The following is a 13856-nucleotide window of genomic DNA, read 5'->3' on the forward strand; positions in this document are numbered from 1 at the left end:
GTCACAGAAACAACATCTGCTATCTCCTCATCCACCTAGCTTGTCATTTCATTGTAGTCGGCTATCAGGTTGATCAGGCCCAATTTTTACTTTATAAACCTATGCTGACTACCTCTAATCACCTTCTTGTCCTTAATATGTCTAGAAATGGTTTCCAGGATTAGTGCTCAATCACATACCCAGGGATCAAGGCAAGACCTTTAGTTACCCAGATCCTCCTCCTTGCCCTTCTTGAAGGCAGGGGAGATTTACTTTCTTCCAGTCCTCAGAAGCCTCCCCTGATCACCACGATCTTTCAAATGTAATAAAGAGTGGCCTCACAATGAAGTCTGCCAGCTTCCTCCATACTTGTGGGGCTTATCCCATCAGGTCCCAGTGACTTGCTTATGTCTGGTTTCCATTAAGTGTTCTCTAACTCGACTCTCCTCCAAGGAGTCAGTCTTCATTGCTCCAGACTTTCCCACTGGTCTCAGGGGCTGGGACTTCTGAAGGCGAATCTTAACCAGTAACGACTGAGGTGAAGAAGGCACTGAGTACCCCAACCTTTTCTATGTCCTTTGTCACCAGGTCCCCTACCCCATTCAGCAGTGGGCCCACATTTTCCCTCATCTTCCTTTTGCTGCTGATATACCTGTAAAAGCCCTTCCTGTTGCCCTTCACATCCCTTGCCAGGTCCATCTCCAGATGGACGTTGGCTTTCCTAACCTCACTCCTGCATATTTAAACAGCATCTCTATATTTCTCCTGGGTCAGCTGTCCAAGCTTCCACCTCTTGTATGCATCCTTTTTATGTTTGAGTTTAGGCAGGAGCTCCTTGTTCATCCATGCAAGTCCTTCTGCCACTTTTGCTTGCTTTGCTGCTCATTGAAATGCACCATTTTTGAGGGCATGGAGGAAGTAATCTCTGAAGAAGAAAAAAAAAAGTCAACCAGTTCTCCTGGGGCCCTCTTCCATCCAGGGCCATATCCCATGCGATTCTTTCAAGCAAACCCCTAATGGGACCAAGTGTGCTCTCCTGAAGTCTAGGGTTGTGATCCTGTTTATTACCTTGTTCCCTCCACTCAGGATCCTGAGTTCCACTATCTCACGGTCACTGCAGTCAAGGCTGCCCCCAGCTTTCACATCCTCAACCAATTCTTCCTTGTTTATCAGTATCAGCTTCTGTAGCTGTTTTCCACACATTTTAGTAAAATTTGGAAAATATGTAAAACTTCATTGATCTTCAGCTTTACAGATCTTAGACTTTTTTTTTTAATCCTGATGCATTATGACCTGATTTATCAGTTAGAGGTCATCCATTCACAAATACATTGACTGTTTCTGCACACAAAAACACAGTTACTACCTTACTAATTACCTTAAGTGACTACCATATATTTGTAAAATCTGATAAGGCAAGTCAGTCACTAATGCCCCACTCTGATTTTGTTTGTAAGGCACAGGCTAATAGCTGGGAGAAAAAAAAGGAGATGCAGGTGACAAGACAGAGTGCACAGATGTTACCACTGCAAGCAAAGAAACTGCTGACACAAGGACAAACCACCACCTTCTGCGGAAAATCTGAACATGCAGTTACACTCAGTTAAAAGGACAGATTTTAGTGTCAGAATCATTAACTACCATTTAGCACAAGGCATTTTTCCTAGACAGTTTCAAATATTTAAGGCTAGAAACCAGAGCTAGAAATCAAGTGGATGCAAGGGAAGTGGACTACTTTGGAGTTGTTCATGATAAAAGAATATAAACATGGATGAAGTTAGGCTCAATTAATATAAATCAGTCACTTTTTGTCACATAAATATGTAAAGTATCAGACTGCCATGGGTCTGAAGTCTTTCACAAAGCTCCCCTCCTTCTTTAATTGGACCCGGTCAAAATTGAGAATTCTTCCACACCCCCACCCCCCAAAAAACAACACATCACAAGAGGAAACCTACCACACAGACTAACTCATTTAACATTACAGTCAAGGTCTGAACACTGCAAATATTCAGCAGATATTAAAAGCATTACAGAAATGCCTATACATTTAAAGAAAGTATGTTTCACAGCACTCCTGTACATTATAAGCAGCCAGAAATAAAATAATTTTATATTCAATATTTCTGAATTGCAAAGGAGGATCCATCCTTAGATTTTAAGTTGCATTATTTACAGGAGGTAAATAAAAAAGGAGGCGGCTGGGGAAAAGAGGTCAGGGCAAAAGTAAAGCATATAATAACTGCATATACCTATAGATTTGTAAACCCTGTATATGTTCTTCCTTAAAGAAATACTAAAATTGAAACTGTATCATGCCATCTGTTAGAGAAGATGTTATAGACAGATAAATATATTTGTGTGCCCCAGTACTGGTGAGCACATCTAAATAGTCTATGAGATGGCTCATAAACTAAAGATTTAAAAGATTTAGATTTTAGTATTATCCTTTCGAGAACATGATTTTACTTGTTTTACCATTACACTTTAGGTTATTTCTTCAACTCAACAAGATAAATGGAAACAGAGCAAAAAGTAAGCAGCAGCCCTCTTCATTAAGTTAGGGTTTAAGAGATCTTTATGCAAGGGACTACATTTTAGAGAAGAAAGCAACTGATAAAAGAATAACAGCACCCTTCTTTCACTACATGGACATCTCAAATTTCTTTTTATCCAATATGTAAAACCCTTTTCTGATATGTGAGGAGAGAGAGGCTAAGACAGAAGGCTACAGTTACTGCCATCTGGTACATGTCCTACAAACAGGACCTTAAGTGCAAAGCCCCAGTATAAATGTTCAACTGCAATGCTGCACCATAGCTTCCTTCCTTACGTGCCAACTGTATCTGCAGCTGGCAAATAGGAACATGAGCCAGAGACACCAGGATGCAGCCCTGCAAACACAAAGATCTACCAGACAGCTGTGAAATCAGGATCAGTTGTGTATCAATCAATACTCATGCATTAAGGCTGACAGGCATCAATCTCATAATGCAGTTGGTACCACTACAGACTTAGACAAGTGAGTCTCATGCTGCAGTCAAAGCAGGGGGCTGTAAATTTACGCTATCAGGTCTTCCCTATCTCATTCTAAACCAAGTCAACTATGTTCAACCTCAGACCCAACTCTTAAAGGCACTTTACAAGATTTTTTTAAAACTATTTTAAGCACAAAACAGACATCAGAAACAAGACCTTAACTGCCAGCTTCATCTTGCCCCCCCCCCCCAAAAAAGAAAGCATTTTTAATATTCATGCAAATAATGCTGCATTTAATCAACACATGGAATTCTATTTTCATTTTCTACTTTACACATGTAATTCTATTTTGGTAGATCCTTAGGGTTTTTTCCAACTTCTTTGTTATTTATACTAAAGTCAAACCCATAATTCCTAACACAATGTGCAAACTGAAGTGCATTCTTGAAACTTAAATTGGCACAGGTGAAAAATGCTAGTGAAATAAGTGGACCTACTGACAGGAATAAAGTTAAGCATACAAGTCAGTGAAGGACTGTGGTTAGTGTTGATCAGTGCTCATCTTGAGAAGCTAACAATCCACTACAAGTGGCAAGAATACATCAGGGAAAGAAAGGCATGAAATTTACCCTCAGAACATTTCTCTTACTTTAAGCTATAGCCACCATTATTTCCTACTCTTCATTAGCTAGCTTATTTCTTGTACAGGACACTAGATAGAGTTGCAGGCAGAAAGGCTGCCAGTATGTTTAGCATTGGTTTTAAAACAAAGCAAGCCACGCAGACAGAATTGTGGTATCCCTTGCACTGTGAGGCAAAGGCAGGGGGCTGAAAAAATAAGACAGAAATGTTAGAGCATGTAAGCATTTAACTAAAAAGCAATGAGCACTGCGGAAACAAAAAAGAACACTGAGGAAATTAGACAAACTCAATCTCAAAAACAAAGCTGATATGCTGTAATACAGCACTGGGATCCCTTCTCTTCTGTTGTATTTGTATATGCTGCGTATTTCTGTATCTTACAGAACTAACAGAAGAACCAATCAATCTTTGAAGAAATGACATTCCTAAATGCATGTATTTGTAAGTTCTTTAATCCTATATCAAATGAATATATTATACTCAATATTCCTGCAGGTTTTCCCTCCCTGGCCCAAGATTTTGCCTTTTTGTTTAATTTTATTTAAATAGTAAGACACCCAACACTTTTAATCATCACATTAAATAAGCAAAACCCATAAAAGACAACTCCACCAGCAACTCTCATTTACTTCCTGGTAGGTCTCACCAAGCAAAGTTTTCCACAGCATGAGAAACCTAAAAGGGACTTCCCACAGCAAAAATATTCTGACCACTGCTTTCTATCCTCCCAGGTTTCAAAGGTGAAAGGGATTTAAGTAGTCTTAAATATGATGTGCTAATTTAGGAAAAAAGATTAAAAGCAATTACAGATGTATGAAAACACAGACCTGTGCAGTAGAAGAGTCTCAGGCACAAGGACTTTGACTCCTAATGAAGTTATTGAAAGGATTACAAATTTGATAGGAATTCCTTGGAAATGGATCAGCTTCTTACAAAAGGAATAAAAGCTCTATCCTTTGGATGAGTACCCAGTGTTCATGCTAAACTGCAGGGAGGCTTTTCTCCTTTTAATAGAGTGAGGTCACTCTGCTCTCACTGGTCCTCTGTTTTAGAAAATGACCATCTAGCAATTCTGTCAGATGCAGGAAGTTAACAAAACGAAAACTCTGTGTACGTATTTTTCCCCTATACTCCTTCAGTTATAGTAATGTTAGGTTTTAGAAAACAGATGAAAAAATAACAGGTTTTTGCCCATTTTAAAAGTAATACCTTCCATTGTTATAAGAACAATATCGAAAGCTTTATATAAAAAGAAAATGGAATACTCATTAGTTAAGCATTTAACAACATTGACACCTTTTTTGTTATGTTGAAAACATACACTTAAAGCTTTTTCTTGATTTGACAGTAGGATGTTCATATCTGACTGCAGGGAGTGTGGGAGCGTACACACTCTTTGTGCAGGAACTCCTATTCAATATGAAATGTTAAAAGGAATATGAACAAGCAGACTTAATACATACATAGATACCTTTTAAATTAGTCCCATTTCCTATGTTTGAAAGAACAAAGATAAAAATTATATTCAAAAGAAAGCTAGTGAATTAAGCTTCTTATAACAGAAAAGAAAATGTACAAAGCATTAGAAAAACAGTAGTCCTATTTGAAAAGATAGCTTATAGAGGGACTGGGAAGAAACATCTTAACTTCCACTGGGCAAGGGGAAAAGAAAGGAAGAAACCACAGGAATATTTGTTCTTGTAATTCAGAAAAAGGGTCAGGAAAATATTTTTGCCTGTGATAGGCTGTTTAATATATAGGTTCTTCCTCCCTTTGAAATACTATTGCCCTTGGGAGAAGTGCTTTTGATCAAGTATCTGACAGACATTTCTAAAGGACACACAAATCTCTTCTTTCACTAGGCAGGAAAGAGAGAAACATGCACACATTAAGAGATCCAACCTCTTACTCAAGTTTGGGGGGTGGGGGGGGGAAAAAAAAAATCACAATCTATTCTATTTTTCTTCCAGTAATTTATGCCCAGGAAGGAGGAGAGAAGAAAAAGAAGAAAAAAACCCCACACTACACACACACACCCTCTCAAAAAAAACAACCCACAGTTGAACATTACATTGGATACAGCTACATTTAAATAGTGTCATCTTATCAAGCCACTTAAAAGCCATCTGCAATTAAATGCTTCATGAACCATGCAACTCAAATGATACTTGCATGGCATATTTGTTCAAGCATCTGAAGGTGACACACATGCAGTACATTGCAGGAAATTACATTAGTGAGGAAGAACAAGACATTGTATATCCTTATGTTAAATGAATTAGTATTAGTTTTGACATGCAAGCTTTCCATAGATTCCGAAGAGATCTGAGCACATCCCAGGTGATCTCAAACCATACCTCCTCCATCACTGACTGGAGGTGATTTCCAAAAAACACTTTTTGATACAATTCGAGGGTCAGTTTAAAAAGTGCTAAGAGACACCGCTCAAAATTAATAATAATAAAATAGTAATTTAGAAAAAATTTCTTTCCATTATTACCTGTCCCAGTCCACGCACACTGGGCATCACTAAGCATTATAACAAAGCCAGTGCCTAAATCTTTTTCCCATGATACTTGTAGAAAATATGTTGCTTCTGGATCAGAAACTGGATGAATTCTATTCAAAGTCTTCTCCATTTTCCAGGCACCTGTTTTGGAAATAAAATAATTTTTTATTTATTTAATTTCTAAATTAATGAAAAGGAATACATTCTGAATATAGTTTATTAGATATGCGCAGCTTACTATCCCACAGGAGTTACACGATATCAGCATTTCATTCGGTATTTATCATCTACACTATCGGTAACGCTTAAGTTGTTTAAAGCGGTCATGAAAATTTGCATAATGCACCTTCTTTCCAGAAGAAAGTTTTTTTTTTTTGGGGGGGGGGGGGGGGCGGGACACAACATGCAACAAGAGAAACTTCTTACTGAGGCAACATTTGACAAAATTTACTCCTTACGTTGGAGACAGAGGCAAATCTCCATCTTAAAAGTCAAATGTACACAAGAAAGCATGCAATAGCAATATGAAAGAGTAAGCCCCAGTACTGATCTAAAGCAAAATATGACTGCTGTTAAAACAGTCAAGTGAATCAGAATGATCACCCAATAGCCTAACAAGTATAACATTGAGATGTAATCTGTAAAAGGCTGGGGAAAGAGCAATCTTCAGAAAGAAAACATTTATTGTAAAGCTGATGGGTCACCTGAATAACTTCACAAGGCATAAAGGAATAATGTCCTGCTCTGTCTTGTCCACTCAGATTTTCTAAGGGTCTTCTAACCCCAGTCCTTCTCCCTTTTGCTCAGACAGTGGAGGCTTGCCTCCTGCTTGGCCTTCCTCCAAAGTCTAATGCTCATTGAGCTCCAGCAGCATCCTCCTCCTACAGCAGGATCATGGGAGTGATGATACAGAAGCAGATATTCCTGTTTTACACCCAAAGAGACTTTCCCAAACCAACTGAATTCCAAAATTCGATCTACTACTACAGTAATTCAGAAGTATAGTTAGTTCTGGCTCTTTACTTGCTTTGGATTAGATTCTATATCGTTGAGGAAAAACCTAGATTTGGAGCACAACAAGAAAGAAGCAGAAGACTGGAACAGAAAACAGGGCAAAAAAATTAAATACAGCTCCCTACCAACTAATGAAAACATGGAATACACAGTTAGGAAAGATCAGTCTTCCTGAACTCCCATGATGTTCTTTACAATTCTGAGCCACAGCTCAGTAACCTGTTTCTAGCAGTAGCCTAAATGGATATTTGACTTCATCCTCTGACTATACTCTTTCCAGAGCAGTACTAGGAAAGCCTACATAGCCTTCACAGAACATGACTACAAAAGCCTGCAAGAAACCAAGGCTCAGCTTGTCATCTCACCAGCTAAATACTTTTTGCTTCAAGCTTGTTTATATCCCATCAGCAAAATCATCAGCTTCCAGTTCAATTAACCTAAACCCCCTCACCTTCTAGATATCCAAGAGCCTGCAGGAGGTACCTCAAATTGCAGGAGGTACCTCAAATTGCTCAATTCACACATGCACTGAAATAAAGGTTTGCCACACCCTGGTCCTTAACATTAGCCACTTAAGACTGTTAGGCACCTTTGAAAATAAACCACTGGTTTATATAACCAGCTTTAAATAAATAATATTGGTACAAGTATAAGCACACTTGCTTATACAGCTTAGACCTGGGGGAAGGGGAAGGGAGGGGGGAAACAACACACACAAATTCAATTTTTTTTTCCAGAGAACTGACAACATTTCCAAACAGAAAACTGGAATAAAACAATTAAGGTTTAAAGAACAGTGCCAACAATGAAATATATTCCCAGAATAAGAAATGAAGTGTCAGGAAACTGGAGAATGCAAAGTTAGTATGCAGAAGCAGTGGCCATTTTGTAGCTCACCATCCTCTATCACCCAACGTGCAGCGTACAGAATATAAATTGAAATAGGCAGGGTTCAGCTGGACGACTGCCACTTGAAAGCAGGCTACTAAGTTCCATTGCAAAACACAGAGCAGTGGATGCCAGCAACAGCAAAAGAACTTATTAGAAAACTGGATGCTGCAGTTGCAGAGAACTAAATTTATACCACAGTGGATTTTACAGCTCAGTATCAAAGCAAAATGGCAGTCTGCACTTGACATAAGACCTTTTAAAGAATCACACATTTATACATGGTCTAGCCTCACAATAATGAATCCCTATGGTTCCCAAGATTATTATAACCGCATTTGACAATCTGTTCCACAGAATATGGAAGAAACAGCCAATTCTGAAGTTAACATTGACAGAATATTTTCATAGAGCATACTTCATGCTGTCCTGTACTTAAAGAGTTTGGCTTGGGGTACTCAGTTGTTTTGCCCCCCCCCCCTTTTTTTAATAGAAAAGTGAATGAAGAAGAGGTACATGTTCACTCATACACTAAACATAGTACATATTAATAACAGCAAGAAAATACAAGTTAAGGATTTAAGCATATTCCAGACACCTATCTACTGCCAATAAAAAGCTGCCTTCCCCTCATAATTGTTATAAAGTAGGACCTGTTATAAGAAAGTTAGATTTTGTTAAAATTCTATAAGTTTTTGCATTATTCCTCAGTTGTCTGATATTTTAATTTCTTCAGTAATTTCCCCTGGATAGTCTTTCACAAAGGTCATAAGAAGCCCCAGACAGAAGGGAGCAGGGTCAGACCTTACTGGTCATGCCATGCCCCATGTATGTGGATTAGCACAGCAAAACCAGAGACTTGCAGAGACCAACATCACAGATGCTAGCAGTCCAAGAAGGCTCAAGTGATCACTCTGCCTGAGGAGCACCACGCACTGAGCACACAGATGCTTGGGCAGGTGTAGGTACTAAAAGCTCTATGAAGATTTCCATTTAAAGCATAGCAGTAAGTCATCCTGGTTAGCTTTAGTTTAGGCCCTGAGGGGACTCCATTCTTCGCTAAAAACAGTGGTAGTGAGAAGCTCTTTGCTCACTGGATATCAAGAGCCAAATCTATGCACAGATTTAACCAGCTCGGGCCTCCCAAGAAGTTGACCTCTCCAGGTCAGGAAGAGCAGTTTTAACCCCAGTTGCCTGCACTGTCTCTCACCTTTGCTCAGCTATGTATCTAATAACATCTGAAAATGCCTTCCCCTTGCCTGAACAAGCATACAGTATTCAAAAGCAGCAAAATACATTAGCTTAAGACTAGTTATTCAAGCATAAAACTGTATTAACAGCAATAAAACAACTGCATTGTTGATAATACAAACTTTTAATCAATTTTAAACTCTAATGAGGTTAATGCAATGAAAAGTTAATTATATCTAAATAAGCCACAATACATATATATCTGGACTAACAAATAGCATCTGTAAACAGCAAGAGAAACATCATGTAACATGCTTGCTGGCTTCCACAGTTTCGTTAAGACACATAACTAGCTACTTCCAGCATTCCTGAATGTGCATTTTGTTTTTATCAATTATATAAAGAGCTAACTTTCTTTCTCAGCTTAAAGCTCAAATATATACACATAAGCACTATATATTTTTTTGGGGGGGGGGGGGGGGGGGGCCTTTTCCTAACAAGTTTAGGGCATGGAAACTATGGTAAGAATAGAGGAGATAAGTCACATACACAACTAGGCACCCTAACTTCTAATCAACAAAAGTAACAAGCACAACATTACTATTTTTATCCAAAAACTACTACCAATCATAATATTGGCAATGTCATAATCTGCAGATCAATTCACTGAAACAATACCAAAAACCAAGAAGTTAAGAATAACAACTAAAATGAATAATTCAAGTTCAAAAAGTTTTCTTCTATTTCCATAGCCAACCAGCTAGCTGTTTCTGAACATCTACAGTATAACTGCATAGCAAGAACTGAACTGCAAGGAAGAACAGAAAACAAAACATTTGTGGCATGGAGGCCTGGAGCAAGGTCGCTGAAATTACTGTTTATGGAATGAAAGCCATTTGAAAGATTTGTAGTGCAAAAACTGCCTGGATAGGGGTCAATAAAGAACACGACAGGAAACAAGTCAATGCGTGTAATGTGTTTAAGCTTACAGCCATGTATTTTCTTTTGCCTGCCAGACTCCCTTTTGGTTTTTTTGCTTGTTCTGGAACAATACAGAACCTCTTATGAAGTATTTTGATAGAAGCTCCTCTCTGAAATACACTATTTTCAAGATGCCTTTAATTATTCTTTTTTACTTAAAGGTAGTAAATAGTTGCATGCAACCCAGAGAGACAATATACAAGGTACTGATGTAAATTTGTTAATCTATATCTACATATAGCTCTATATTTTAACAGAGAGCTTTTCTTCATTGCACTCAATTCCTGTCACAAAGCAAACCAGCAGTCAGTAAACGCCACCTGCCCCAGAGGCTTTCTTTTTAATGCAGAGCACTCATAACAGAAAGCAAGGTTAGAGATCTGGGGGTTCTACATATATAAAGATAACCAGGATAAAACATCAGCCCTCAGTCGGAAAAAGTGATATAAAGAGTATAATTCTGGGCCTCTCTATACAGGAAAAAAAATATATCTTTTTAAAGATGCACTAATAAGATCTGAATTCAAAAACCTGAAACTGAATTCATATGATGTCATACTCACATGCTTCTCATGCCACTAGTGTGAAATTACTACTATGTGAAGGCGGACGCATGTAACAGCTAAAAATGGAGATTTGCTTTAGATATTAATGGCTGAAACAATGGAGAAAGAAGCTACCTACTGCTGAGAGTAAGGAAGCAGCACAGCAGCAGAACTGAGAAAGCTTCCATAGGATTTTCTGACCTATGACTAAGCACTACTTAAATAAAAACAAACACTAAGCAGCACACAGTGCAGAAGAATGTTATTTCACTGACAGAACACAAAATGCAGTCCCTAAGTTTTGCCACATTTTATTGTGCATCTTTGAACAAGCAATTTAATTTTATAAGCTAGTATAAAAGGAAAGTAGTATCTTTCTCACCCAGCCTTTATCTTCTCCATTTTGCTCACTGACCTTCCAAGGCTAGTATTATCTATGACTACATGTTTAGAAACTGCCTCACAAAGCAGACCTCAGTCTTAGTTGACATCTCTAAGCACTCAATGATTTCAATTCATCAGCAAAAGCTCAAGGATTTCTTGACTGTACGTAATGGCTATTGCTCCTCTCCAACACAAGTATAATGGATTCATAAACATTAATCTGTCCTACACCACATATACAAACATTGCTGCAAGGAAAAATATTGTCCCTTACTGCTTTTTTTATACAAACATTTATAAAAGAAAACACTGCTCCACAAAACTCACAGTAGTACAGCTCTACTACAGAGAGGCTTTACCGCAGTGTTCCAATGGGCGGCATCGTCCAGACCTCAGAAACTGAAGAGCACTGCCTTTGTATCCGCTGAGGAGCTTACATCCCAATTCACAGGCCAAATACACCTTGAAATACATCAAGAGCCAGAACTGCTGTGGAAAACAAGAAGTTCCCAGCTCCAACCGAGCAGGCTGCCCCTCTCAAAACACCCACTGCTCTCAGGCCCTTGCCATCTTTAGTATACAGCAAAGAGGATGCCGATTCCTGGTTTAAGGCACAAATATTGTCATGAACTGCCTGAAACAAGAATTTTATTCCCAAAGCCCTCCCCCCAGAATAGGGCTTCACTGATTTAAAGATATCAAGGATAAATTACAAAGTACTACTTGCTTGCTTAATTTGAGAGTTCTCAGTTATATACAATGCAGTACTTCCTAGCACATTAGCTCATGTACTGGAATATACTATGTAAAAGAAAATTTTTCTAGTCTTAATAAGATCTAGCTATTTGCAAGCCTTTGTTATTATAATCTGTTGCATTAGTAGAGGTACACAGCTTTTCTTTTTTTAAAGTTGTTTGCACATTAGTGAAGTGAAAAATGAATCAAATTTACTGATGCACCACTAACCCGTAAAGCACAAATACAGCAAAACATAGCAAAGGAGTTATCACTGACTATTTGGCAACTAATAGTTACCATTAACAAAAGAAAAAAATGCATGAAAGGAATCAAAAGATCTTCCTTACTCCTTTACTATCAGATGAATGTATGCATCTCATCCATTCTAGAAGGCAAAACGTAACATATGTACAGCAGTACATTACTAAAAAAGAATTTCAGGGAGAGAAAGTTGCATATCCTGCTTGAATCCCAGAGGTTAGCTATATATTCACAGGATTCACAAGTCATTTTGCCCAACATCTTTAAAAGATATATATTGCACTATACTTCCAAAAAAGTAAATTAAGACACCCCCCTTCTAATTAACATATCTCAATTCGCCTGCCTTCTTACAGTATTCTCTCCTCACCCATCAGCTTTCAATATGCCAAGCATACTTGTTTATAAAAGGTGACCATGTTCCTGCTAGAGTTTCTGCCCCAGGGTTTTCACTGATTGGGGGGGAACAAAACACAACAATAACTGAGAGTCTGAGGGGCACACGAAGATGTTTGTTAAGCTATTCGCCAGCCCTGGCCCCAGATCAACACTCAAAAAAAAAAAAGCTATAAATATTTCAGTGGAGCTGCCAAAGAGTTTTCTTCTCCAAGAAGGCAGAAGTCAGACAACACACCTCCAAGAACTTCTGCCTGATTGAATCTACTTTTGTCTTTTGTCAGCTCCACAAGAGAAGGTACTACATATGCACAAAGAGGAGACTATTGCAGGCTCAGGCCTCCAAAAAGTTAAGTTTCCCACTGTTACTGTTGCCATATTGCCTCCCAAACACTAAGGACAAGATTATAGAGGTGAAAAGGCTTGTGTACCTTGCAATTCAACATCTGGTTATGCTTGAGAAGTCAAATTACTCAATAAAATTTTCCTTGTCGTGACCACCAAACACACAAAATGCCAGGATGTGCTCCTCTAAGAGTATAGCTTTACACATTCACAAAGTAGCCCCACTAGAACTACAGTTAGCAAATAAAGGAATGCCAAAGTGTTCCTCTGCTCTGGCTAGTCCCTGCTAGCACCTGTCATTACTATACCTAAAACAGAAGCATGAACACAGGACAGAACCATTTGTCTGAGTTTTAAGTGCTCTTAAGTGCTTTTAAGGGGCCTGAATAATACTGTCAGCTTGGTACCTGAACTTTCATAGAACTGGTCAGACGAGCTTGTAGAAGCTATTATGGCTTTTTAAGGTTTTTATTAACATTCTCCCTACCACCACTCACCAAGTTTCACTATGAAAGAGCCAAAAATATGAAGAAGGATGAGGGAGACCTGAAACTCTAAAAATCTAGTTTCAGATTTTTGAGTGGAAAAGGGAGGGACACATAAGAACTGTAATAGTGCTCCAAATGCTTAAAACAGTCCCCAGAACTTCAGCACTCTCACTGTTCAGCAGCCCAGTAGCTCCTGAAGTTATCAAAACTTATTGAATAAAAAACAGCCTATTTTTACAGCCATCTATCAAGTTAAATTACTGAAATAAGACCCTCATTATAGCAGTATAATCATCATCTATAAGCCAGTTAGGACAGAGGAGTACCTTGGAGTACCTTTCAAGATTCAGTAACACTGTCTCTGTAGTCTCTTTGCTTTCACCATCTCAAAGTGAGAGCAGTCAGTATTTTTTTCTTCTCTCAATTACTATAAAGAAAAGCTTCAGATGAACTGATTGATTAGAGCCATAAGAAAGCCAGTATTGTTCTCCTTAAGGGCACAGGAGGTCACACTAC

The 13856-nt window shown here is 38.4% G+C and overlaps 1 protein-coding gene across 8 annotated transcripts in view; it reads right to left on the reverse strand.

Moving 5' to 3' along the window:
* Positions 1-13856, reverse strand: part of LOC112983650 (DNA repair protein XRCC4) — a 191411-nt gene that overhangs the window by 164852 nt on the left and 12703 nt on the right. For 6 of the 8 annotated variants that reach the window (XM_064502480.1, XM_026100900.2, XM_064502479.1 and 3 more), the window contains exon 2: positions 6101-6250. The exons of the other annotated variants lie outside the window; for them this stretch is intronic. In XM_064502480.1, coding sequence (XP_064358550.1) covers positions 6101-6250 — 150 coding nt within the window. The remainder of the gene's footprint in view (positions 1-6100; positions 6251-13856) is intronic. 8 annotated transcript variants of the gene reach the window in all.

The sequence above is a fragment of the Dromaius novaehollandiae genome, chromosome Z, assembly GCF_036370855.1.
Source record: "Dromaius novaehollandiae isolate bDroNov1 chromosome Z, bDroNov1.hap1, whole genome shotgun sequence".
NCBI lineage: Eukaryota > Metazoa > Chordata > Aves > Casuariiformes > Dromaiidae > Dromaius > Dromaius novaehollandiae.